Here is a 26380-nt window from a genome sequence, read left to right on the forward strand (position 1 = left end):
GCAAGGGGGACACGTGGCGGATGCCCGGGGGCGGTGCGCTTCCGGGGACGGCGGAAGGGGGCGGGCCAGCCGGAGGGGCGGGGTTTGGTGGCGCCTCACTTCCGGCTCGTCGAGGACTCAGGGCCGTTGGTGGGCAGCTGTGAGAGCGGCGTTCCCGAGCGTTCCTGTTCGTTCTTGGGGATCCCGGGCCCAGGTGAGCCGGGCGCCCGAGGCCTCCCCCGTGCTTAGAGATCCCCGGCTCTGTGCTCCTTCCGGCCCGCCCCTCTTAGTGTCGGGTTCTTTGGGCCTCCAGCCCGGGAGGAATGGGGGAGGGGACTGCGGGGGGGGGGGGGGGCAGCTGGGGGGGGGGGCCGGGCCTCAGCCTGGACATCGCGCGTCCCTGTGATAGCGAAACCCAATTTTTAAAAATAAGCAAACAAATTAAAAAGCTATTCTAGTGTGGAATGGGCTGCCTTGAGAAGTAGTGAGCTCCCTGTCATTCGGGGTCTTCAAGCAGAGCCCGCTGAGCCACCCCCTTTTGTTGCCGTTCTGTTGTCTGACTCGGCGTGACCCCATCTGGGGTTTTCTTGGCCGAGGTACTGGAGAGGTTTGCCACTCTTTCTCCTGCTCACGTAGCACATGACAAAACGGTAGTGACTTGCCCAGGGTCACACAGCTAGTAAACGTCTGAGTCTAGATTTGAACTCAGAAGAAATCTTAGGGAACTGAAAATCTGCCAGAGGAAGTAATGTGACGTCATAGTATTTTTCGATCCTAGGCTGCATTCATTCTTTTATAAAACCTTGTTAAATCCTTGCTCTGTGCTCAGTGATAGGAGGAGACAATGTTTATATGAGACAGGATCCCTCCCCTCAGGCTTCATGGCAGCACGGTGCCTTAGGTGTGTCAGGTCACCCTTAGGTCTGAGTGGTTGGTTGTTTCCATCAGGGAGGTGCTCAGAGAAGGCCTTTTGGGGTAGGTGATGTTTGGGTTAGGTTTTCCCAGAACTTCTGAGGTTTGATTTGGAAAAGGTTTCAATGGCCATCTGGTCCCTTGAGAGAGTTTAAAGACAATCTCTGCTTGAGGATCCGCAAGGATGGGGACTCCACTACCTCCCAAAGAATCCCAGCCCATTCCTGGCCAGCTCCAACTGTTAGGAAGTATTTCTTGCCAGGGGTCCAAAATTGGCATCTCCCAGCTTTTTCCCATCCTGCCTGTGCTACCTTCTGCAGTTAAAGAAGTCAGATGTCATGGGATTTTCTACATGGTAGCCCTTCACATACTTGAAGGCAGCTCTCATCCATCCCCAGGGCCTTCAGCCAGTCCTTATGTGCCTGTGTGCTTTGGTTGCTAGATCCCTGAAATCAGAGCCAGGAAGACCTAGGGTGGCACCTGTGTGACCCTAGAATGTGAAGGTCCCAGGCAGCTCTTGATCTATGTCTTGGCAGCCTTTTTCTGGCCCATCTCAGGCCTATCAAGGTGTTGGTGAGATCCCAGCTGGTGAATAGGGAACAAAAACACACAGGAAGAGTTTGGTAGGGTAGGGTAGATAGGGAGGGAATGAGGAGATCAACTGAGAGGGAGAGTTGGAAGGGACTAGATCTTAGAGAGGAGAGGAAGCCCAGGAGTACCCTCAGGGCATCTGGCCAGAGATCCCTTCCCTAGGGCCATTGCTAGCTGGTGGTCAGGCATCTGGGCTCTCTCCCAGGGCCACCCATGCCACTTGGTCCAGGCTCTTACTGTAGAGGAACTTAGGCCATCTAAATGTGCCTCCAGAGCATGACAGTCTGCCAGACAGAGACCTTGGACCTCCTTTCACATATCAGGAAACTGAGACACACAGGGGAAGTGGCTGGGCTAAAGTCACATGCTAGTAAATGGCAAGGGCTGGATTTGATCTCAAGGGCTTGAGGCTCCCAGTTGAGTGTTCACCTCGAACATGACCCAGGGTACCTTGGAAAATGGAGGCTGAGAGCCCTGCCCTCAGGAGCTTAGAGTCTGTTGGAGGAAACAACGCGTCTACACTAAATACAAGGTCACTAGGGGGTCAGAAAGGGCTTCACATTGAAGGGGGCCAGAGATGCCAGAAAGGAGAGAAAGGTATTCTTGGCATGAGGAACCGGCAATGCAAAGGCTTGGAAATGGAATGCCCCAACCCCTGTGCTGCCCCCAAGCAGCTGAACTGCTGACTCTGCTTCCTTGGTCTTGACCTGCTGGACTGAGGGACGATGGCCTAGCGTGGAGGCCAAACCTGATCAGAGCCTTGACTGAAAGGGAAAAGGAAAGTGTTGTACCCCAGGAGTGAGCGTGGGGAACAGATCTAGAAACTCAAGGCCAGCACCAAGGATGCATATTTGGGGCCAGGATATCGCCTGCTACAGGGGGAGGCTGGGCCTTGGGAAACCCCAAAGGATTCGTTAGCAGAGATGGAATATGGATAGTTAGGCATGAAAGAAGGGGGCAGGAGCCAGAGACTGGGACAAAGAAGTACTGACTGTGTGCCTGTAGTGAGGAGATAACAATGATGAGAGGGAGTTATCAGGGTCTCAGCCCTAGTGAGTCATGGGCTGTGGGAGGGGAGGGAGTGATGAGCTATAGGCCAGGAGATTGGGGAAATGGGAGAGCCAGTTTGGGGAAGACTAGGTGAGTTTGGATCAGACTGACCAAGGTCTGCCTGCATGTTCAGCAAGCAGAGGTGAAATCCTTGGGGCTCAGCTAGAAAGAGGTTCGATCCAGAGGTACTGATTAAGGGCCTGCTGTGTGCAGTGCACTGATTATTGGCACAGATGAGATGGTTGAGTAGTGCAAGAGTATGTAGAGAAAAGGTGGCTGAGGAAGGGCCTCAGGCAGACAGCCAGACTTGGCAGTGGTCAGAGAGGTCGGGGGAGAAGCAGGAGCCCTCAGTGTCCTGGCAGCCAAGAGAGAGGACCTTGGAGGAGCCTTTGAGGTCAGGGCAAAGGAGCTCACTGGTGAGAGAACAGGTGGCCAGAAGAGAAGCCAGGCCAGGGTGGGCCAGGTGCCCAGCGGACCCAAGCAGCTCAGCGGGCCTCTCCTCTCTGGGCTCACGTTTCCACTCAGTGGAACAACTGATCCTTGAAGGTGGAGACCATTGGTTTCCTTCAGTCCTCACCACCTAGTGCACATAGTGGGCACTTAATACTTGTTGAATATTGGAGAAGAAAAGATGTGAGCCTGGCATATCACCCCTTCAGATACTAGTATTAATTATGCCAAAAATGATCCCCCAGGCAAGAGGAGATTTCTCATCCAGGTGAAGCCACACGTCCTGGTGGTTAGGACCAAAGAGAGTGGGCCCAGGGAGCCCTGTCTGCATCATTGTAGGGGGGATTAGCCAAGATGGCCTTGAAGGTCAAGATCTGCTATCCTGGGCCCTTGGCTCTGGTCCCCTGCAGCAGTGGCTGGGCCCTCAGCCGCTTCTCTTTCCTCCCAGAATGACCCGTCACGGGAAGAACTGCACTGCTGGCGCTGTGTACACATATCATGAGAAGAAAAAAGACACTGGTAATGGCGGGGGGGGACCTTCTCAGGACCTCCCTGAAGACTTCCTTGTCTCTGGCTCTGCCGCTGGGGTGGGGGGTCGGGGGGGGCGGGTCTGGGTTTCTCTAGTGTTGGGCCCACAGTGCCCCCATGTCTCCCCTTCCAGCGGCCTCGGGCTATGGGACTCAGAATGTGCGCCTGAGTCGGGATGCTGTCAAGGACTTTGACTGTTGCTGCCTCTCTCTGCAGCCCTGCCACGACCCTGTGGTCACGTGAGCTGGGGAGGGTTGGGTCCTTGGTCCTCGTCTCCATCCCTGGTCTTGCCAGCCAGTGCTTAAGCCCTTTATCAGCTCCTCCTTTGCCCAGGCCATCCTCTGTGCCTAGAAGGGCCTTCTTGGTCTGGCCCTGCCTTCTAGTGGAGCTTGTGGCATGGTCATGGGTCAGCAGAGATGGCCAGAGTGGTGTACAGCAGGGGCAGGGACGACAAACAGCTAAAGAAATCAGGAAGACCTCTTGCAGAAGGTTTCCCTTGAGTTCAGCCTTGCAAGAAGAGAGCTAGATGCTTGGGTCCAGGTGAATGGGGAGCAGAGAGGGGCTCCAAACTGGGGGTATGCTCTCTCTCCCCCTCCCCCAGCCACATACCCATGCTGTCCCGGTGGCGCTCCCCAAATTATGGGGCCTGGGCCCTCATCTCTCTGTTACATTGCAAACTCACTGAGGCCCTGTCTGTGGTGTATCTGGTGGATGTTCCCGGCACATGGCGTATACCAAGTTCAGTCAGCGTTGATTGTATGGGGGGTGCGAGCACACACCAGTGATTGAGCATCTCTGCATTTACCCTGGTCCTTATTGGTGCCTCCATATGTGGCTGCTGGGTCTCCAGGGACATCTCCTGTCTCTGTGGTGACTCTGCCTGCCCATGTGCCTTGCAGCCCTGATGGCTTTCTTTATGAGCGTGAAGCAATCCTGGAGTACATCCTGCACCAGAAGCGAGAGATTGCCCGGCAGACAAAGGTAAAGGGCCCCTGAAGGCAAGGGAACCCCGAAGGGCCCAGAGGGCCACAGGCTTGATCCTCCACCTCCCCCCAGGCTTATGAGAAGCAGCGAGGTGCCCAGAAGGAGGAGCGGCGAGAGCTGAGCCGTGCAGCTGCCCAGGACCAGCTCCGGGGCTTTCTGGAAAAGGAGGCGGCCATCGTCAGTCGGCCCCTGAACCCTTTCACCCCTCGAACGGGGGCCAGCCCAGGTGAGGAAGGGCCATGGGCCATCCCACTGCTCCCTGCCCGGCAGAGCACCACATCACACTAAGCTAGGTGTTCTTCTTACCCCAGGAGAGCCTCAACTAGGACCCAACTCAGGCCCCGAGGCTGGGGACAAGGAGAAGGCAAAGGAGTTACCCAGTTTCTGGATCCCATCACTGACCCCTGAAGCTAAGGCCACCAAACTGGAAAAGCCGGTGAGAGAAGACTACCCCTGTCCCATGCTGACCCCAAAACTTAGGAAGCCCTTCCTCTGAGCCCACCTCTTCTGTCTCTGTGTGTGCATGTGTCGGGAGCAGTCGCGCATCGTGACATGCCCAATGTCCGGAAAACCCTTGCGCCTGTCAGACCTCATATCTGTCCATTTCACACCTGTGGATGGTTCCGTGGATAGGGTGGGACTGATCACTCGGAGCGAGCGCTACGTCTGCGCAGTGACACGGGACAGCCTGAGCAACTCTACCCCCTGTGCCGTCCTGCGACCTTCGTGAGTTGTGGGCTCCTCATGGCTGGGGTGAGCAGAGGCCTGGCAAGCTTGGCCTCACCGACCTTCCCTCCCTCCTTTCCTAGGGGGGCTGTAGTGACTGTGGAGTGTGTAGAGCGTCTGATCCGCAAAGACATGGTAGACCCCATCAGCGGGGTTCCACTAACAGACAAGGACATCATCCTACTCCAGAGGGTAAGTGGCCATCTGTGTCCTTTCTCCCCAAACTCCTTTCCATTGCCCCTCTGTCTTCCTGATGCCCCATCACTGCCCTCACCCACACTTGTCCTCTTCCCTAGGGTGGCACTGGCTTTGCAGGTTCTGGGGTACAGCTGGAGGCCAAGAAGTCTCGCCCTGTAATGCAGGCCTGAAGGGGCCCAGTGAGGGATAGGGGGAGGGAGGGCCTGATTCTGGACATAACAAACGGATAATAAATGTGTTAGCCTCTGGTTCCCTGGCACCTGTGTGCACCCAGCTGTCCCATTGCCTGCCCAACTCAAAATAAGTCAGATTCCAAGAACTTGAGGCCTCAGCTTTTATTGAGCCCCTCCCTCCCTCCCACCCATCATCCGTGGTCAGAAGGTGGGCTGTGAGGCCTAGAAGGAGGGCCTAAGGAGAATCAGTCCTTTCTGCTGACTTGGGGCTCACACTTTCTCCACTCTTTTGTTTGGGGGCCCCAATTCCGACCCTAATGCTGCAGGCCAGGTCTGGGAGCTGTGACTTGTGACCAGGAAAGGTGTACACCCAGAAAGGGTCCAGAGAGGAAATATCTCCAGGGGATCCACAGAACAGGCTCAGAGCCTTGGGTTAGGACTCCTAGACCCTAGGTCTATAAAGATGGGCCCCCAAGTTCTCTACCAGGAATCCTGGGGCTCCCCAGCTTGGGTGGTTAAGAATGGGACAGATTGAAGCAATGTTGTGGTTGGGAGGGCCCTGACTCTTAGCCCACGCTAGCCTAGTGCTTGGCACACAGTCACCATTAATAAATGAGGGTTTGCTAACTAATATGTGTATAATGGGCATTTTTGCCATCTCAATGAGTGGGAGAAGGATAGAGGAAGGGTGAGAGTGGAACTGAAAAGAACATTTTAAAAAGGGGCAGGAGTATTTAGTAAGTGCTGGTTGGAGTCTATCGGATCTAGGCATCCTGGGCTGGGCGCTGGGGCCAGGCTGGTGTCTGCAGGGCAGAGCAGGGTGCTCAGAGCTCATCGTGATGCCGAGTCAGGTCCTCACCATAGTTTGTAGCCTGGCTGCCCACAAACATGTTCCAGTTGCCCAGGATCTCCTGTTTGCTCAGGCGTCCATCCTGTAGGGAGGTTCCGTCAGGTGTCAGGCCCCATTGTGGCGAGGCCCTGGTGCCCACTCCCCCCACCCCCACCAGCTTCCCACCTTGTCAGTATCACTCTCCTGCAGCAGGTGATTAGCCTCTACCAGCGGCTGGTCCTGGGCTGGGGGCAGTACCCAGTGCCCAATCTCACGACCATCCAAGTGTCCATCCCCATTTAGGTCCCGGAAATCTCGGAATTGCTGCCGCTCTGTCTGCACCCAGGCGGGTTCTTCACCTCCCTCTGGCTCTGGGGAGTACAGGTCCGCTGGGCATGTGGGGAGATGGAGGAAGGGTGTCAGGATCCCTTCAGGCCAGGGCAGAGCATCCCTTCCCTCCACTCACTCCCACGGTGGCAGCAGTCTCACCTATATACTCCTCCACTTGCACATAACCATCTCCATTCTTGTCCAGATCCTCCAGAGTCTCCTGGGGGAAGAGGAGCCAGGCTTAAGGGCTGTAGATCATAGGGTCATAGGTCTTGAGAGACCATCTGGCAGGGTGCAGCCCTCTTCAAGGTGAGGAATCGGGCTCCCTCCCAGGCAACATCTGCGACCAAAAGGGAGAATGAGGTGGGATGGGGTGGGGTGGGGTGGGGGAGGTGGCACAGCGCCAGCATCCTTACAGCAATAACAGTGTCTCGCATGTGGGGAAACTCCTCGGGGTGCAGGAAGGCTGTGAACTCTTCCCGGGTGGCCTGCAGGTCCCCATCTTGGTCAGCTGCCCGGAATCGCCTCTCATCTCGAGCCAGAAGCTTCTTATAGGTCTCTGCATCCTCCACATCGGAGAACTCCTCTCCTGGGATGAGGGGGGACAGAGGAGGGAACTGAGGCAGGGCTCCCCTCCCTGGGAGTGCCAGCAAGGGAAGGCCAGGCCATGGACTGGGCCTCAAGGGAGAGACCTGTGAGAGACTTTGACAGGTAGCTGAGCCCTGGAGCCTAGGAGGAGAAGGAGGCTCTGAAGGCCTACATGCCTATAGGCGCCACCCCCATTTAATGTGGGAACCAGAGGGCTCCCCTCCTCCTGGCCAAGGGCAGTGGATAGTGGCCACATGCAGTCAGAAAAAAAAGTTCAAGTCTGCGTGTACCAGCCCAGCTGTGTCTGTTCCAGCTCAGGACAGTGTCTATTGTATGAAGCACACCTTGTAATCTCATCAAGAGATTGGGGGAGAGGGCACTCTTCAGGGGATACCCTCACCCAGCCCCATTCCAGGAGCCCCAGATGAAGTCACAGAATGCACTTAAAGCAAGCCAGAAGGCAGGCAGTGACTGACGCTGGTCACACCACATTGCTGGGGTTACCTTCCCAGCCCTGCATGCTAAAGGCGTCTTTCAGAAGAGAAGGGGAAGGAGGGAGGAGGCCTGGCAAGGGCAGCAGGCACAGCCTGAGTCTCTGGGGGGGCCGCTGGCTGGTACAGGGTCAGAGACCAGGCCAGAGGGACCAAGGGATTGGAGGCTCCATTCCTTACCAGGCTGGTAGTGACCATAGGTGATGTTGCGCAGCTCCCCCCAGCCCACACGGCCATCTTGGTCAGTATCATAGGTGTCCCAAGCAGCTGTAACCGAGTCTCGGATGTGGCGCTGCTGAGTGTGAGCTATCCAGGCTCGTAGTTCTTCTAGTGACACCCAGCCATCAGCATCCCCATCTCGGTCCATTCGATCTACGATCCGCCTGCAGCGGAGTGCAAGGGTGGAGGGGGGGGGGTGACAAGGAGGGGGTCAAGCACCCTCAGAGAGAACAGGGACCTGGTAGAATGCGAGCTCCTTGAAGCCAGGGACTGGCCTTTTTGGGTGGCCCGGAAGTGCTTGTTAATTGAATGACCTGACCTTGGTGACCACCTCGCTAAGCCCCACCCCCCAGCCAAGTGGTTATTCAGCAGGGAGGGGGTGACACCCCCATTCTGCCCAGGTAGACTCCACCCTCATTGGTAAGTTTTCCTGACATTGAACCTAAATCATCCTCCCTTTCCTCCAAGGCCCTTCCTCCCTAACTCCGCCCCACACCCCTCCCCTCGGAGGCCAATCCTTTCCACTTGACAACCCTTCCAAATTCTTGAGAACAGATCTCAAAGCCACCCCGCACCCACAACCACTCATTCCTCAGCCTTCTTGGCTGTAGGGTAAACAGCCCATGGTTCTTCCACTGTCCTTATACGGCAGGAGATGCTAACTTCCCCGCCCCCGCCACATCAATCCCATCCAGTAGTAATACACACACACACACACACACACGCGCACACGCACACACACGTGCACATGTGCGCACGTGCGCGCATCTCATACCCGAGCCTTGCTTTGCTCTCTTCTGGGCTAAGCTGGTCAAACTCCCGAGCTGCCTCCCGGCCCAGGAAGGCCTCGTGGTCAAACTGGAAGTCTCCATGGGTATCGTCATGCTTGGCCTCACTCAGTGGGGCCTGTTGGTGCACCCGGCTTGAGAGAGGAACCCCGGTATCTGGGGGGGGCTTGCCCCATGCCTCTTTGCCCAGGTCTAGCCCCAGCAGCAGCAGTGACCACAGCCACGTCATTCCTGAAGGAGAGAGGTCAAGAAGGCCTGAGCACAGAGTCCCAGGACAGACTGGGCGATGATTAGAAAGGAGGAGGTGGACAGGGTCCAGAGATGGCAAATGGGTCAAAGTGGTGGGGAGGGGCAGGGAATTGGCATGAGACAGGAGGTGGTGATACTGAAGTGGGAAAGGGTCAGGGGGTTACTGGGCTGGGCAATGGGAAATGGTACAGAGAGGGTCTAAGAGATGGGGGGGAGACAAAGGCACCAACGGAGGGTGGGGGGGAGGTCACAAAAAGTAGAGGACAGGGGTGGAGGCACCCAGGGTGATGTGGAGGTGGCATGGGAGGTATGCAGGAAAGGGGTGAAGGGCTGAAAAGCTAGTAGGTGTAGCTAGATGAAAACTAGGAGAAATGAGTTAACTTAAGATGGAGGGAGCAGGTGAAAAAAGAGAAAGAAAGGCAAACTTTGGGGTTAGAGATCAGGAGATGGATAAGGGTACGGGGACAGATGACAAGAGACTGGTGTTGGTGGAAGGATGAAGGAAACACAGAAGGAGAAATGGTGGGCAGAAGGGAAAGCCGCACATTGGGGGAGCTGGAAGAGCAAAGGATGCAGTGAGATAGTGATAAGGGAAAGCGAGAAGGGGGCTGCAGTGGGCAGAGGGAAAGGATTGGGCCAGGGTTTAATAGAGAGGGGTTGGGAGGGGGTAGGGTACAGAAAGGGACTGGGTAACCATGGAAGGGGGCAGAGGGGGGTGGAGGATAGGCATACAAGAAAGAACTAGGATATAGAGTGGGGACTATGGGGCACCAAGGAGCTGGAGGACATAGCTCAGGGGTGGCAGATTAGGAAATAGGTTAAGAACTCACAGAGGGGCTAGAAGAGGGGGCAGGGGTACATAGTGGGGGATGGGTCTGAGGGCAAGATAGGGTCTGGGCAATGGGAGTGGCACGGAAAGGAGACTGGGGATGAAGGCATAGGTGAGAGCTGGAGAATGAATTGAGGGGGTGAGGTGGGGCACAGGGAAGGCATGGACAGTAGGTAGTGGCACAAAGAGGAATGGAGATGGCACAGGAGGCATACATTAGCTAAGAGTATTGGGACATATCTAGGGGACTGAGGGGCTGGGGAAAGGGGCACAGAAGTGCTAAGGGATGTGGGACAAAGGAGCATAGGGGAGAGGGGCACAAAATTGCAGGGATTACAAAGAAAGGAATAGGAGCATGTGCTGGGGGATGGGGGTGGCACGGAGTAGAGCTGCTGATTGGAGAACAGAGGAGTTGGAAATTGGGGGTCCAGAAAGAAAGGGAGGTGGGTTGTGGGTCGCAGAGGGGATAGAGGAAGGATTGGGGGCCAGAGGACTGAGGGAAGGGTTGGGGGCAGGAGAGAGGATGGAGGCGTCTTGGGGGCCAGAGAGAGGACGGAGAGAGGGTGGGTTGGGGCACAGAAAAGGACTGGGGGAAGGGTTGGGGGCAGGAGAGAGGATGGAGGGAGGGTTGGGGGGCCAGAGGGAGGATGGAGGGCGTCTTGGGGGACAGAGAGAGGACGGAGAGAGTGTTGGGGGACAGAGGGTGGGTTGGGGCACAGAGGAGGACTGGGGAAAGGGTTGGGGGCCAGAGAGGGGATGGAGGGCGGGTTAGGGATCTAGAAAGGGGCTAGAGGACTAGGGATGCAGAGAGGGGCTGCCTGGAGGACTGGACTGGGGAAGGGTGGGGTTGCAGGGGCCCGCGTTCCACTCCGGGGTTCCTCACCACCCCGTCCCGTCCCGTCCCGTCCCTCGGCGCTAGCTCAGAGGGAGCCCAGCTCCCTGCTCCCTCCTTTCATCCCCCCGCCCGGATCGCAGGCTCCTTGTGGCCCCGCCCTCCAGCCAATCCCGCCGCTCAGGCCCCAGGCCGGGGCGGAGCCTTCCCCTTCTTGGGCGCTCATTGGGCTCACGGCGCCACGTCCGCAGGGTGGGAGCCCAGGGGCGGTATCTGCTGGGGGGAGGGGGGAGGGGGCCTCCATCCCCTCCTCCCGTTGGTTCATAATGCCTGCGGAACATTTAGGAAACTACAGTTCCCAGCAGCCTCGGGGCCCGGGACGCAGCTGGGGCTCCAAACCCGAGGCAGGCGTGCGGGACAGACAGAACTCAGTGGGGAGCCCCGCCCCCGGTGCCGAGCAATCCCTGCTGCAGCTGCAGCCACAGCCACAGGAGCTTGCGCAGCAGCAGCAAGTGAGACGAAGGTTAGACCCCGGGAAGGACTTCCCCTCCCCCCATACGGTGAATCCCCACTCTGACTCCCCTCAAACAGAATTGGAAGAAAAGGACACAGCAGAGATCTGGACCCAACAGCCTCTTGTTTTGTTTGGGAGAGAGGAGTATATCAACATTTCTGCACTGTCAAAGGTGAAATCGAGGAGGGCTGCCTGGAAAGGGCCGAGGATGCGGAGGGGGCGGGAGACAGGACTCTATCAGGGGATCGCACAGCATCCAGAGACAACCCCCTGCAAGGGTGGAGAGGGGGTCCAGCAGCAGCCAGGCAGGACGCCGGGATCTTAGGGGCTGGAGTCCTGGGGAGACCCTGGGGCCGAGAGCAGGGACCCCACGTCGTCTCCTGCACGCCTCCGGAAAATCCAGGGAGCTAAAATGGGCGAGAAAAAGAAAAGGAGGAACCAGGATGAGAGGGCAAGGCTCTGAGGTCCATCTCTCCTCTGTTTCTCCTGGCCCCAGCGGAGTTCCGGACCACGGCTTACCTGGGCGTCCTCCTCTCTTCCTACAGATCACCACACAAGCCACCACAGCCCCCAGGGACACCAGGAAGAGCAGGGAGCCTGCCACCAAGCTGACTCTGATCGGCATGGGCAGTCCGCCAGACGCCTCTGCAGGTGTGGGGAGGTGGGAAAGGATTGATCAGTGGGCGTACAAAGTGCTTGAGAAATGTTGATTGATGAATTGGGACCAAGGATCCAGTGGCCCTAGAAGCCCCCTGCTCTTACCGAAGTTCACAGTGATGGAGCTGGCCAGTGCAGGGTGTTGCACCACGCAGCTATAGAGGGCTTCATCCCCAAAGGGAACCAGCAGAGTGCCCCGGGAATAGAAGGCACCGCCCCCGTTGGGCCATGGTTCCACTCCCTTCGCAGCCACTGGCTGCCCCTTCCAAAGGAAGCTCAGCTCCAGTTCCGGTGGGAAGAAGGAGAAGGCCTGGCAAGTGAGGATGGACTGGGTGGACCCTGACTCGACATGGCCTCCAGCTCGCACCTCTGGGGCCTCTAAGGGAAAATGAGCCCAGATCAATGGCACCCACAAGACCAGCCCCCAAGTCAGTCACCTGGGTGACCTGGGGCAAGTGCCTTCTCCTGTCTGGGTCTCAGTTCCCACATCAGTGGAGGGTTGGAACTAAGGTCTGTACAGGGCGGCTAGATGGCACCAGAGTGCACAGGGTGCCCAGACCTGAAGTCAGTTCAAATCTGGCCTCAGACAATTACTAACTGTGACTACAGGCAAGTCACTTCACCCTGTTGGCCTCAGTTTCCTCATCTGTAAAATGAGCTTCCAGTATCTTTGGCAAGAAAACCCCAAATGGGGTCACGAAGAGTCAGATAAAACTGAAATGAATAACAAAGATCTCTTCCAGCTCTGTGATGCAGCCCCCAGACTCTGAGACCTCCCCCAGATGAGCCTCACCCTCCCTGGTCCACCTCTTCTTTGCCTATGTAAGGGGGACTCCATCCCTGATCCCCTTCTGGTACTGGGCATCAGGATCCCGCTGCCCTCTTTCTCTGTCCATCTCCTTCTTCTCTGGCCTGGGTAGGAGCCAGACCTTGGAGTCCACTGACTTGTGGTGACTTCTGGCAACTCTGATGCCAGCTGCTCACGTACCTTTCCAATGGAAGTTGCCCTGACCCTTCTGCAGGTGACTTTTGAGCTTCTGGGGGCAGGTGGTAAGCAGGAATTCTGCATCCTTCTCAGCCCGCTGGCTCTCATTGGCCCAGCTTTCCTTCACATTCCAGGCCTCCACAGTGTCTCCTGACCAAACTCTGGACACAGGGTCAAAGGTCAAGAGGTCTGCCCCATCCAGGGCATATCGAGCAGTGTGATGAGATGAGTTGTCGGGGTTCAGTTGGCAGCCCACCAGGCCCTGAAAAGTGTGGGCCCCTGGGGGAGGCCCCAGATGAGGATATGAGGGAGGAAGCTCCCCCTTCCAGGAGCCCCCTCCAGCCCAGCATCCATCCAACCTCACCCTGCTTCTTAGAGAGACTCAGGGCTTCCTGCAGCAACCGTTCTTGGGTCTTCAGGTACCAGGTCTCCTTCTCCCAAAACCAGGGTTCCTGAGGCTCCCAGCGCCAGGCCCCCCAGGGCTCTGCATTGCCACCAGAGCTATAGGTCAGGAAGAGCTGGGGACCCAGCCACCCTGAGGCCCAGAACCTGGGAGTCCCCTTAGGGGCCACTGATACGGCAGTGAGCTGGTAGAACAAGGAGGGTGCCTCTGCAGGTCCGAGGTCAGGCGGCCAGAGGTTGGACAGGGACAGCATGGGAGAGAAAAGACACAGGGACAGCCAGGAGAGACAGGAAAGGGGGAAGGGACGCTGTGAGCGCAGGGCTTCCTGTGACCCGCAGCCCTGCCTCCCAACCCTTCCCAGGCTCCAGGCTCCCTCTCTCCCTCACCTGCACTCAGCACCCTCAGCTCTGGGAGAAGCAGCAACAATAGGAAAGGGAGACCCTGGGGGTTAGGAAAGGGCCTACCCATGCTGAGACCTGAAGAGAGAAACTGAGTCACAGACACTCCATGGACCCAGGTGCTGACCCCAATCAGTGCGGCTCATCAGAAACGGGGAGACCTCTACCACCACCCCACACTCCCCACCAGCGATGGCACGTTCACCTCCAAAACTACTGAAGGCCCCACCCCTCATGGGGAGGCCTACACGTGCCTTGGTTCTAACCTCTCCCCCAGCCCTATCCCCTAAAGGAACGCGATGTTCCGTCGGACCGTGCCCTCCCCTTCTCCACTTCCCCCAAGGATCCCAGAGGCCCGGCCACGCCCCCGCGAGAACCAAACTTCCTAGGCCCCCCAGTTCCCCCTCCTGCTCGAGGCACCCTGGCTCCCCGTCCCCTCGGGGCACTCCGATGTCCGCCTCCAGCCCCGGGCTCCCCAGCCCAGCCCGGCCCGCCCCGCTCACGCTGGCCTGGGGCTCCCGTGACTGACCTCGGTCAGTTCCTCTACTGCATCCTGCCTTCCCCCACGCCCAGCCCACCCCGGCTGGAACTTCGGCCTCCCCTCTCTTCCGTTCTACCCCTGCTCCATCTGCGCCGTGCACTCCCCCACCTCCGTTCCGGGAATGTCCCCTGGCCCACTTCCCCTCTAGCAGTGGGTGGAGACAGGACCAAAACTATCCAACCGTGCCCGGGCAACCGCCCTGCCCCTTCCAATGTCCCGTGTGGCGGAGAGGGGCAAGCATCTGCCCAAGGTCATACAGCGAGCCTTGCCAGACGGGCTGTCAGCCCGGACCCTCCCCTGCCCCCGGGCCCGGCCCTCAGTGGCTCTCTGAAGGACAGGGAGCGTGCGTGGTTCTGTCTGTCCTCACGTCCGTCTGTATACCTGTCTGTATTTGGATCTGTATGCTTTTTCCTTGGGTTGGGGAGGGCGGGGAGAGAGCCCCAATAACTAGGGAGAAGAAGGGGCTGGGCTTCCATCGGGATCCGCCCCTTCAGTGGCCCCGGGCGGGTGGGACTGGGGGGGGGGGGTCCGAACTCACAAAAACTTCGGGGTGGGGCCTAGAGGGCTGGCAACTCCAGAGGTAAATAATGAACCCCCAGGGCAGAGGCAGCTGCTGGGATTGCGGAAACACCTGCGAGGAGGAGCCTGGGAGCTCCCAGGATATCCCGCTCCCTCCCGGTTCCGGCCAGGGCTGGGGGCAGGCGAGATTCGGGGGAAGAACTGGCCTCCGCTGGACACAGAAAGGGCCCAGGGCTGGGCACTAAGAGCCCTGCCTTCCCATCAGAGGAGGGCTCCTCCAAGGGGATCGTCCTCGCCTTTTTCTGTAGGTCGGGCCACTGGATCCAGGTGGCTCAGGAGAAGAAGGTGAGGTAGGTGACCTTGCACAGCTCTCCCTCACTCAAATCAGAGTCAACTGCAAGTCATGTCATCATCCTGATGTCACAGTCCTCTTCCAGAAGGAAGGACAAACACAACCACAACAGTAGGTCCAGCGCTGGACCCATTGTCTGGCATGTAGTTGGCGCTTCATAAATGGTTTATCGAATGACCCACTCGTGGGGTCACACAAGTTTAATTTTCATTTCTATATAAGAAGCCCCGCCTTCCATCTCCAGTCTTACTCTCTCCTGAGCTCCAGCCCCACATCACCAATTCCTTTGGACTTTGTGTCTTGGTGTCTGTCCTCTAAGCCACCCAGCAACACTTTGAAGTGTATCCCAAAGCAGAAGAAAATGTAACAGGGAAATAATTAACAAAGGAAAACAACAATACAGTAGAACATAGATAATGTTGATATGTGGCTTTCTAGTCAATAAGCTGCTGCCGACTTCACTGTCTAAGGTTTATTGGATCCCTTTCTATTTAAGCTTCACATCATTGCTGTAGACGCAGCTAACCCGACATAACCACAACGGAAGTTATCTCCCACCCCCAAATCAGCCTGTCTTCCAAACTCCCTCTTTTTTTAACCTGTCACTTGGGGCAAGTCATTTACCTTCTTCCTCAGTTTCCTCAACTATAAAATGAGGATAATAACAGCACCCACCTCCCAGGGTTGTTGTGAGGGTCAAATGAAATAGTTCTAAAGGGCTTAGCCCAAAGTCTGGCACATAGTAGGTGCCTAATAAATGTTTGTTTCTTTCCTAACTGGTCTTCTAGCCTCGAATGTCTCTCTTTTCCCATCCCTCCCACTGCCAAAGGGAATTTCCTAAAATACAAATCTAACCTCCAGTGACTCGCTCCTCTCTGTAGGGTCCAATACAGAAACCCCCTGGCTGCCATTTAAAGTCACAAGCTAGTTCAAGCTTACCTTTCCAATCTTCTTCCTCTACACTCCAGTCCTGCCAAATAGGTCCCACCTCCTTCTCCTTGCCTCTCTATTCTCCCCTAAGCCTGAAATGCATTTCCTCCTCACCTCTGCTTCCTTCCAGACCCAGAGAGAGCTGCACCTTCTACAGGAGGGGATCTAGGAGGTTCCTGGTCCAACTCAATCGTGCACAATCTTGTCTACAACCTTCGCTCCAAGGAATCGGCCAATCTTTCTTAGAACTCCAGTGACAAGAAGCTTGCTATCTTCGCACACAACCCATAGCACTAGGAGACAGCTGCCATCATCAGGGATTTTTTTTTTTTTTTTGCTTACATCAGGAAGGCTCAAATCTGCCACCTTGCAACTTCTCCCCGTGGCCCCATTGCTCTTCCCCATGGGACAAATGGAACAAATCTGACACTTTTTCTGCACAACAGCCCTTTCCAAAGTTGAACTCAGCAATCTTTGGAACATTTGGAGGATCCCGGTCCCAGGCTTCTCTTCTCCGGAGGACACATGCCCAGTTGCTTCAACCGTTCCTTACATTGCTTGGACCGGAGGCTGGGAGAAAAGAATGGTACCCTAGAAAGACTATGAAATGTTCTTCTTAAGTTATAGCTCCCAGACCTGAGTCCAAGTGCTCTACATGAAGTCTAATCAGAGGAGGGCACAGGGGACCATCACCTCCCTTGACCTGGATACTGTGTCTTTCTGAAACCCAAGATCACATTACCTTTCTTAGCTATGTCTCACTGTTGAATTATATTGAACCTGTGGTCCGCTAAGACACCCTGATCTTTTTTCTTATGAACTGCTGTCTAGCCTCTCTGATCTTGTATTTGGGAAACTGAATTTTTTAAACCGAGGGTAAGACTTTATGTTGACTTTGTTAATTTGCTAAATTGACTATCCCACTGAAGTAGGTGCTCCTCCAAAGGTGCAGAGTGAAACCCTCCCATCCCTTCTCATCCTTCATATCTAGTGCCCATAGCCTTCTAGACCTTCACCAAGGTTCCACTCAACATTCTGCAGGGCTTCTTCTATTTCTCTTAAAAATGTTTGGGCACCAATGGAAAATCTGGGCTCTTCATCAGTTATCAGTCACTGCATGATTGGCCCATATCCTTTTCCATATACATATTCCATATTAATATACACTCTGGTGGCACATACTACTTATCCTTTTTTTCCATATGATTACTCCTTAAAGATTCATTTCCCCATACTCACACCCACCATGTAGTATAGTTACTGAAAAAAATGTAGGTTTTCTGCTATGGCCGGCTCAGTGAAGAGACCCCCGACCCACGGGACCTCTCGATCTCAGGCTCGCAGTGATGAGGCTGGAGACAGAGATGTTACAAACTCCATTTATTATTAGGAAGTACAAGCCTTAAGTTCCGTACTTGTGGCAAGCTTGTGCTGTGACTACTTTCACCAATCCTCTTTCCTTAACAAACTCACGATCCAATGACTGCCTCAGGATGTTTGTCAAATAGTAAGATATTTACCTAAGACCCGAAAACCTTGGGGCTATTGTATGAGATCCCAGAGGGCTGAACCAACAACCTTTGCTCCATTAGTACAATAGAGTGGGTTTATCAGGCCCTCATGAACTCATGGAACTGTTGTGGTCCTCAATGGCTCCCTACAGTTTTCCATCCACACAGGAAAAACCAACTGAATGAAGACAAAGTAGGATGTGTTGTTGATAGGCAGTACACAGGGCTCATGTATATGACAGACACCTCAGATAGACAATTAGCTGGTCCTAGTATTAAAAGGGAGGAAGAAGATGCCTTTGAATTGCCTTTGGGAAATTATATTGTGTTTCTTGAGACTAAATAGCCTTAGTCTAGCACTGTGCCTTCTAATTTTTTTAATTTTTAAATTTTTATTGATGACATTTGCTCTGTAGCCCCCTTACCCCATTGCTGAAGGGCTCAGACTAACCATATTTCCTTCTCTGGACTTCACTAGCATCCCTTCCCTCAGCATCTCTCCTTCCACCACTTTTCATTTCCATGTAAGCTCCATGAGGTCAGAGGTTATCTTTCTTTTTGTTGTATTTGGATCCCCAGAACTTAACACTATGCCTGATATACAGCAAGTGCTTAATAAATGCTTCTTCTTTGATCTGTGGGTTTCATGCCACACTCATTTCTTGCCAGTCATCGCTTGATCTCTTCCCCTCGGTGGACACACCACCCCCACCCTGTCCTTGTGACAAAATAAAACTGTTCAGCAAACCTGACACAGAAAGAATGAATCTCCTAATGTATACAACATTCAGCACCCACAGACCCCACGTACCCTAGAGAGTGGAAGACATCCTCTGTTGTCTGTAAATCAATAACTGATTGTACTTTTGCTTAGAGTTCTGATTTGTTGTTGTTCAGTCATGTCCGGCTCTTTGTGATTCATTTGGAATTTTCTTGGCAAATGTACTGGAGTGATTTACCATTTAATTCTCCAGCTCATTTTACAGATGAAAAACTGAGACAAACAGGCTTGCCCATGGTCACAGAGCTAGTAATTGTCTGAGACCAGATTTGAACTCAGGAAGATCAGTTTTACTGACTTCAGGACAGGCACTCTATCCATTACACCACCTAGCTGCCCCTATATTGCTAGCTATATGGCTTTCATTTACACTTTTAAAACTCTAAAGGTAGACTGAGCTAAGTATATACTTGAAGTTGTTGCAGAAACAATAACAGCCCCCATCTGGATCGTTTCTGAACCTACCGAGAGGCAGCCTGCCACTTAATTAATTATCTAGCAAGGGACTGTGATATCATTTGCCCACTAAGTAAAGCTACACTCAAGCCACCAGCCTTGGGGAGATCATCAAGCATCCTTTGGGTTTGCATGGGCTTTCCCAATGACGACATTATTTCCATTGCAAAGGGAACTTGCCTGCTAACTCATAAGCTGCTTACTCCACTTTCTAGTGCCTTGGATTCCTAGGGTGACCTGACTAGATTCAAAATTTAATGTAGTGGAAAGGAAATGGAATATCACTCTGAAATATGGAAATATGAACATATCAATATAACTCTCAGTACCTGTGCCCTCAAGGTATATTTGGAAACCCTTGAGCCCTCAACCTACCAATATGTTGTAGTAGAAAAGCATTGATTTTCTAGTCAGAAGATGTGGGTTTGAAACCTGACTCTGCCACTCACTACCAGTAAGACCTTGAAGAAGTCTTTAACATGTATTAAGTGCCAGGCTCTGGGCTAAGTATAGGTAGGTATACAAGTGTAACAACAACAACCCAACATCTCCTGCCCTCAAAGAGGGAGCTGAGAAGGGGAGTGGAGGGCAAAGTTTCCCTCAAGATAGCAAAGTCTGGAAGTTCAGAAGCACAGCTGGGAGGGGAACCAAGGTTGGTCAGCCTGGGTTTGACTTCAGTCCCTTTCAGCATCATCAGAAATCTCTGCTTCCATGAACCTTAGTGATAAAATTCAGAAAATGAACTGATTTATTAAAACAGAGTAAAAGGATGACTAGTGAATGGGATATTACATAGGTGCTTCATTAGTTTTCTGTAGCCTTTTCCCGATCCCCACCCCTCCAAAAAGTCCTCCTCTTAGGTCTAGATTGAACAAAGAATAAAAGAAAGGATTTTGTGGTGGACCCCACCCACACTGGTTCTACAAACAGCCGAAGTAAATAAGGATTTGGAATGGGTCTCCCAGTCCAATCTAACTAGGCTTCTTGGGGAAGCTAGTTTGTCTCCTGATCCTTCCTACTTCCTGATGCCCACAATACCCTTGTCCTAGTGATCTATCCTTTACTGTGTGTGTGACGTAGGTAGACTTCACAGTTGCCCAACCCAGAAGTGGCCTGGAAAATTGGAAACTATGGAGAAATGGACACTAATCTATTCCTCTCCCTGCCTTCTCTATTCCCCACCACTCTCCTTCCCCCTTGCCCCCAACCAACTTCCAGGGACATTAGAAATAATCAGCTGCCCCATCATTTTGCATCTTGTTCTACTGGGTCTGTTTCCTCTGCTCTGCATCAGTTCCAACAAGTCTTCTCATACTTTTCTGAATTCCTCACCTTCATCAATAATCTCAAAGAAGGAGAGAGCCAGCCTATGACTTTAACCCTGGCTGGGACTGAGTGATTTAGGAATGTCCTGGAAACTATCAGGTTTTTGTTGTGTTTGTCCTTCATTCTCGAAGAGGACCGTGACATCAAGATGATGACATGACTTGCAGTTGACTTTGGTTTGAGTGAGGGAGAGCTGTGCAAGGTCACCAACCTCACTTTCTTCTCCTGAGCCATCTGGATCCAGTGGCCAGATATTCATCAAGATGACTGAAGATGGCCCAGGATGCAATGGGAGACACCCATTCAATGAATAGGCTTTTTTAAGTAGGTATTCAAGGGATACCCCTTAAATCAAAAAAAAAAAAAAATCAAACTGGGAGAAGACCCTTACAGTTCCCGGGTAAAAGAGAAACAATTACTGCAGGCATCATAATCGGCAACAGGAAAGCCTAGAAATCTCCCTACACTTAATGAAATCACAGGTCAGACCAAGGGAAAAATAAAAAATCTCAAACTCACCAGAGATCATGACCTAACCTCCTCCCTCCTTCAAAACATTCTGAATTTTGCTGAGGGTCTCATCTACTTCCAGTTATTCAAGTTCACAACCCTAAACTTGTCCTAGATTCCTGCTCCCTTCTACCTAGAACCAATGAATTACCAAGTTCTTACACATTTCGCAACTCACAGGGCATTTCAAGGACCTATTTTTTCCCTTAAAAATATTATCGATGTACTTTGTTTTCATATCATCTTTATTTCTAAACCTCATTGTCCTCCCCCTCCGCCCTAAACATTGAGCTACCCTTGCAACAAAACTTAAAAGAGGAAAACAAAAAAAAAAAGACAGTTGAACAAACCCAACCAACCTCCAAGTGTGACACCCACCCACACCCTCCGTCCACGCCCACAGTCCCCCACTTCTGCATGCTCTTCCTTCTTTGGAACTAAGGTTGGGTGTTATTTTTAATGCACGTTCATTTTCTGGGTTTTTTTTGGGGGGGTACTTTCCATGTAACATTGCTGCAGGCAATGTGGAGTCTATTTTTCTGGCTTAGCTTCCTCCTCTCTTTATCAGGTACAATAAGTCTTCCCAGGCTTCCCTGAATTCTTCATGGTCATAGGTCATCACCTCTTATGTAGCAGGAATATTCTGTGGCCTTCGTAGACTGTGATGTGTTCTGGCGTTTCCCTTTGGTTTTCATTTCTTTGCTACCACACACATTGCTGGTAGGGCTATCCAGGCAGTCTAGGACCTCTTTGGGAGATATGCCTGGTACAAGATCTCTAGGGCCAAGGGTTTGGGAAATGAAGCCATTTTTAGCATATTTGGAAGTATATTGAACCGGACCTGGAATCAGGAAGACCGAAGCTCAAATCCAGTCAGAGGCACTCACTAGCTGTGTGACCCTGGGCAAGTCACTTCACCTCTATCTGTGGGAGTTTTCTTCTCTGTAAAATGGGGATAAACAGTATGCACCTTGAAAGATTGTTCTTGGGACCAAATAATTGTGACGTGTTTAGCACCATGCCAGGCACATGGTAAACATGGTATACATGGTAACTGCTATTATGTTTTCCCACCCTGCACGTCCCTTTCTTGCTTGCCTGGCACCTCCAGTTGTCAGCTAGAGTTTCACCTTCCATGAGGAGCCTTTCCCAGTCCTTAATCCCAGGGCCTTCCCTGTGAGTCTGCCTCCAGTGGGTCCTGCCTGGATCATTCCTAGAGTGGTTTGCACATTGCCCCTTCTTTTCTCTGTATGCCTGGCTGTTAGCCACAGTGCTTGGCATACCGGAGGCACTTAATAAATGTGCACGTTAGTTATTCTGATGTTTGAGGACAAAAGCCAGCTTATTTTAATCAGACTCATCTACAGCTTCATCAACAGTGAATTTCCCAGAGCCATGACTTGCCTTTGAGGTGGATTGATTTTCATGGTTTTCTCAGTCACGTAAAGCCTTATTTTTTCTCCACCCCTTCCACTCTCTCCCCTTCCCAATCCCTCCTCCAATAATTCTGCCAATTCTCTTAGAGCAGATTATCCTGATTATTTAGAGTTGAAAGGGACCTGAAGCCATCTCAACTAGCAACCTTGCTTCAGATGAGGAAACCAAGACCCAGAATCTTTCAATGACTTGCCCAAGCTAGCACAGCCAGTAGAACTGATGTTTGCCCTTTCTGACCTTGTTGGGCCAAAGGTCAGAGGGTGAGCCACTCGATGGAGAGGTCTCTAGTGGGGGAGGGTCATCAAGTGCAAGGCAGTGGGTGAGACAAGCCTGGCCAGCCACGAGCCCTTGGGCCCCTACTCTAGCTGGTGTCAAGGCCAATATATTTGACCCAGGGGAAGGCTCTCACCACCAGCTGGTGGGTGGACAACCTGGAGAGTGGTCATCTGTGTGAAAACTGTCCCGTCTCCCCAGAGGCCACAGCAGGCCAGTCAGGTCCCCAGATCAGCTGGACTTTTCTAGGACCCAAACCTGAGCCATCCTTCCTGATTAAACCTGTTGGTCACATCTCTTCTGCAGGTCAGAGGAAGCTGTGTGATAGCAGCGATAATAACAGGTACCATTAATATAGCAGTAACCCTCATATTGTCCCCTTAAAGCCACCAGGGGAGGTAGGTGCTGTCATCATCACATGCACTTTACAGATGAAGCTGATATCTTAGGTGACTTGGCCAGCGAGATGGCTGGTAAGTGTCTGGATCTGAGCTCTGGTCTCTGACTCAAGGACTATGCCCTTCCCCTCCCCCTTTCCCCGTCTGGACACCTGATCAGGAGGGATGAGGGCAGGATACAGAGATTTAGGAAGCATTCACTTTGCTAAACTGGACATTCCATCCCTGTGCAGCCCAATGAAGGACACAGATCAATCTCAGCACTGAATGGGGGGAGAGCCCCAGGCTCTTTGGGGACAGAAGAAAGAGGCCTGGCCATAGGCTGAGCCTGTGCTGGGTCCTGAGGCCTTGGAGGTCCACTAGGTCCCCCTTACTTGAGCCCCTCTGGCCAGGAGACAAGGGTGGGGTCTCCCCTCCACCCCTGGATCCTGGGCCTTGCTGGGGAGGTGGTGTAGGAGGGTGGGGTACAGAAGCACTTCCTGTTGCTCAGTGGCCTTTGATGTGGCCCCAGGATTTCCTCTCACAGGAATCTGCCACACCCCCACCCTGGGCGGGTGGTGGCAGCGGATTGGTGGGGGGCTGGTTTAAAGGTCCCCTGAGGGCGCAGCAGCAGGAGCCCAGCCCGATTCTGCCAGGCCTGGAGCCCCCTCTCCCAACCCTCGTACCAGAGTCCATCAGAGACCCGGTACGGGCTGTGGGGGATGGGGAGCCAGGTGTTATCAGCTTGACCCAGGATGATGACCCCCAACCAGGTCCTTGGATGCTGCTGCTTGCCCGGCACCTCTAGGTCTGAAGTTTCTCCCCAAAATGGCCTGTCTTAGCTGCTGTGAGGTGGGCTTCCCATCTTCCATCCCAGACACCCACCCTAGCCCTTTATCATCACTTCTCAGGGGACGGAACCCCAGAATCAGAGGTGACCAGGTCCCACACCCTGAGGGCTGGTTCTCAGAGAGAGGGGCGGCAGGGCTGCCATGCACAGGGTGCCCCCCAAGCAGCATAAAGCCAGGTGCAGCCACAGCTTCTTGCTCAGGCTTCTCCTGGGCGTTTGGGGGTGGTTGAGGAGCTGCAGGGACTCCAGGGGGGAGTAAGGAAAGGTCAGTAGGCAGAGGGGGTGAGGGTCACACACAGCACACCGACAAAGTATGTGGGAAGGATGCCTTTATTAGCAGAGCAGCTGGTCCAGCCTTGTGGACACTCCAGCACCCGCACCCTCCCACCAACAGTGTGGAGGGGCTCAGAACTTCTGAAACTGTTTCTTGGTGCCAGCTGCCTTGGTGACCTTCAGCACGTTGAACCTCACGGTCTTGCTAAGGGGCCTGCACTCGCCCACAGTCACAATGTCTCCAATCTGGACATCTCTGGGGACACAGATCACAGGATGGTCAGCTGTACTGCTGTCCCCCCCATCAAAATGAAAGGGGAAACTGAGCCTGATGGAGAGAAAAGGGGCTCCCTGGGCCAAACAGATGTCATTTCAGACTCAGACTGGAAGAGACCTGAGGGCAGAGACCAGACTTTTTCTGGAATTTGCACAGTCTAGGAAAGAAAGCTGGATTAGGGTTAGGTGGGGACATTCAGCCGGTGGCCCGGGGGAAGAGCATTGGAGTCAGGAGGCCTCAGACACTTGGCTAGTTGGATGCGTCTCTTCGGGGCCTGGCCTCCTTCCCCAGCCCCCATCTCCCAGGTGCCTGATAACCCTGGCCTACTTAGCTCCCTTTTCCCTCTGGGCTTTCATTCCTGTCACACTGGCCTTGCTGTCCCTGGCACACCAAGTTGCCTTTACAAGTACAAGCTTGGCAGCTCTCTGGCTTCACCTCCATCGTGTGTGAGGCTGGCACAGTGCCTGGCTCTAAGGGGTCTCACCCCAGCTTCCTCCTATCAGTCCTGATAGTCAGGCCAGTGTGGATACTCTCACCTTGTGAGGGTTCACGACCCTCAGCGTCCCTGTCCCCCTTTTAAAAACCTGGCTGCTCTCAGAGAGGGGGAGCAGGGATCACACCCCAGCTCCCGTTCTGAGCCCTCCAGCCTCTGTGCTAAGTCTGGAAAGGGGGGCTCCGGACCGGGTCTCACCGAAAGCAGGGCGACAGGTGCACAGACATATTCTTGTGCCGCTTCTCAAATCGATTGTATTTCCGGATGTAATGCAGGTAGTCCCGGCGGATGACGATGGTCCTCTGCATCTTCATCTTGGTCACCACACCTGAGAGCAGCGGGGCAGGTCAGGGCGGTCCCCGGCAGGGCTGGCCCCCCACTTCGCCTCCCACCGGGTCACTGACTCACCAGACAGGATGCGGCCCCTGATGGAGACATTGCCCGTGAAGGGGCACTTCTTGTCAATGTAGGTGCCCTCGATGGCCTGCGGGGGAGGACAGGGAAGGTGAGGGCGGGGCTGGAGGCCAGGGGCGGGGCCTGCGGGGGCTGGAACTCACCTCCTTGGGGGTCTTGAAGCCCAACCCGATGTTCTTGTAGTATCTGGGCAGCTTCTCTTTGGCCGTGTCCCCGAGCAGCACCCGCTTCTTGTTCTGGAAGATGGTCGGCTGCTTCTGGTAGGCACGCTCTGTCTGCAGGGGGAGAGGCACGCCTGGAGGCTGAGCCCCGGGGCTGGGGGACACACACAGGGCTGCGGGAGGTGACGCTCAGAGACACAGAGATCCCTGAGAGACCCCGAGACCCTCAGAGACAGAGAGGTGGGGCGGACACCCCCAGGGTCAGCAGAGACCCTCAGAGACACAGAGGTGGGGCGGACACCCCGAGGGTCAGCAGGGACCCTCAGAGACACAGAGGTGGGACAGACCCCCAGGGTCAGCAGGGACCCTCAGAGACATAGAGACAGATACCTGAGAGACCCCAAGAGACCCTCAGAGACAGAGAGACAGATACCTGAGAGACCCCAAGAGACCCTCAGAGACAGAGAGACAGATACCTGAGAGACCCCAAGAGACCCTCAGAGACAGAGAGGTGGGGCGGACACCCCGAGGGTCAGCAGGGACCCTCAGAGACACAGAGGTGGGACGGACCCCCAGGGTCAGCAGAGACCCTCAGAGACAGAGAGACAGATACCTGAGAGACCCCAAGAGACCCTCAGAGACAGAGAGATGGGGCGGACACCCCGAGGGACAGCCGAGATCCCCGAGACACCCCCCTTCAGAGACCCAGAGTCGGCGCGGAGGCCCCGAGGCACGTGGGGGGTAGTCGACTCTGCCTGGGGGGTTCCTTCGTCCCCCGTGCCACGGGCCCGTGCTCGCGCATGCGCGCACCTGGATGTCCGCCATGCCGCCGCCTCACTCGCCTCTCGCTCCTCACTTCTCGGACGGACGGACGGGAAAAGGCCGAAAAGCCGCCGCCGGGGTCTCCTTAAACACGAGGCAAGGGCCGCGCAGGAAGTGACGCAACACGCGGGAGCGGGCAGGCGGGGACCAAGACCGGAACCAAGCGGGTGTGGGCAGGACTTCCGGGAAGCGGAGAAGAAACACGTGGTGTCCGCCAGGGGGCGGAGAAAAAGAAACACCACGTGGGGTGTGGGAGGAACCGCGGCGCGGGGCGGGACTTCCGGGGAACGTCGTGCGTCCTCTCCCATCCGCCAATCAATCATCGGGCGTCTGTTACCCGGAGCTCCGCCCTTTTCCCCACTTCGCAAGTCGGG

The 26380-nt window shown here is 54.4% G+C and overlaps 4 protein-coding genes across 15 annotated transcripts; 1 reads left to right on the forward strand and 3 right to left on the reverse strand.

Annotated features, from left to right (window-relative positions):
* The first annotated feature begins 9 nt into the window (after positions 1-9).
* Positions 10-6222, forward strand: NOSIP (nitric oxide synthase interacting protein). 2 transcript variants are annotated; one of them, XM_072607309.1, is made up of 9 exons: positions 10-193; positions 3431-3501; positions 3644-3749; positions 4410-4491; positions 4567-4720; positions 4806-4930; positions 5128-5220; positions 5304-5412; positions 5517-6222. In XM_072607309.1, exons 2-9 carry the CDS (start codon positions 3432-3434, stop codon positions 5606-5608), a joined length of 831 nt encoding a protein of 276 aa, XP_072463410.1. In that variant the 5' UTR covers positions 10-193; position 3431; the 3' UTR covers positions 5609-6222. The 2 variants fall into 2 exon arrangements, with proteins under 2 accessions (XP_072463410.1, XP_072463409.1); XM_072607308.1 differs by having other exon boundaries at positions 23-193; positions 5033-5220.
* RCN3 (reticulocalbin 3) lies at positions 5739-11237 on the reverse strand. Of its 2 annotated transcripts, none has more exons than XM_072607306.1 (7): positions 10798-11237; positions 8824-9067; positions 8010-8212; positions 7167-7339; positions 6910-6970; positions 6607-6809; positions 5739-6523 (listed from the first exon to the last, which is right to left on the reverse strand). In XM_072607306.1, the coding sequence occupies exons 2-7, from the start codon at positions 9063-9065 to the stop codon at positions 6416-6418; spliced, it is 990 nt and encodes a 329-aa protein (XP_072463407.1). In that variant the 5' UTR covers positions 9066-9067; positions 10798-11237; the 3' UTR covers positions 5739-6415. The 2 variants fall into 2 exon arrangements, with proteins under 2 accessions (XP_072463407.1, XP_072463408.1); XM_072607307.1 differs by having other exon boundaries at positions 10733-10849.
* A 127-nt stretch (positions 11238-11364) lies between these two features.
* FCGRT (Fc gamma receptor and transporter) lies at positions 11365-16252 on the reverse strand. Of its 10 annotated transcripts, none has more exons than XM_072607300.1 (7): positions 16160-16252; positions 13692-13781; positions 13267-13512; positions 12906-13181; positions 12023-12295; positions 11780-11905; positions 11365-11667 (listed from the first exon to the last, which is right to left on the reverse strand). In XM_072607300.1, exons 2-7 carry the CDS (start codon positions 13771-13773, stop codon positions 11582-11584), a joined length of 1089 nt encoding a protein of 362 aa, XP_072463401.1. In that variant the 5' UTR covers positions 13774-13781; positions 16160-16252; the 3' UTR covers positions 11365-11581. The 10 variants fall into 10 exon arrangements, with proteins under 10 accessions (XP_072463401.1, XP_072463396.1, XP_072463400.1 ...); XM_072607295.1 differs by lacking the exon at positions 16160-16252 and adding an exon at positions 14783-14870; XM_072607299.1 differs by lacking the exon at positions 16160-16252 and adding an exon at positions 14502-14581.
* A 7628-nt stretch (positions 16253-23880) lies between these two features.
* On the reverse strand, positions 23881-26133 carry RPS11 (ribosomal protein S11). The gene is made up of 5 exons (XM_072607311.1): positions 25995-26133; positions 25167-25298; positions 25018-25093; positions 24808-24937; positions 23881-24095 (listed from the first exon to the last, which is right to left on the reverse strand). The coding sequence occupies exons 1-5, from the start codon at positions 26007-26009 to the stop codon at positions 23972-23974; spliced, it is 477 nt and encodes a 158-aa protein (XP_072463412.1). The 5' UTR covers positions 26010-26133; the 3' UTR covers positions 23881-23971.
* Between the last annotated feature and the right edge of the window lie 247 nt (positions 26134-26380).

This window comes from Notamacropus eugenii, chromosome 5 (assembly GCF_028372415.1).
Source record: "Notamacropus eugenii isolate mMacEug1 chromosome 5, mMacEug1.pri_v2, whole genome shotgun sequence".
Lineage (NCBI taxonomy): Eukaryota > Metazoa > Chordata > Mammalia > Diprotodontia > Macropodidae > Notamacropus > Notamacropus eugenii.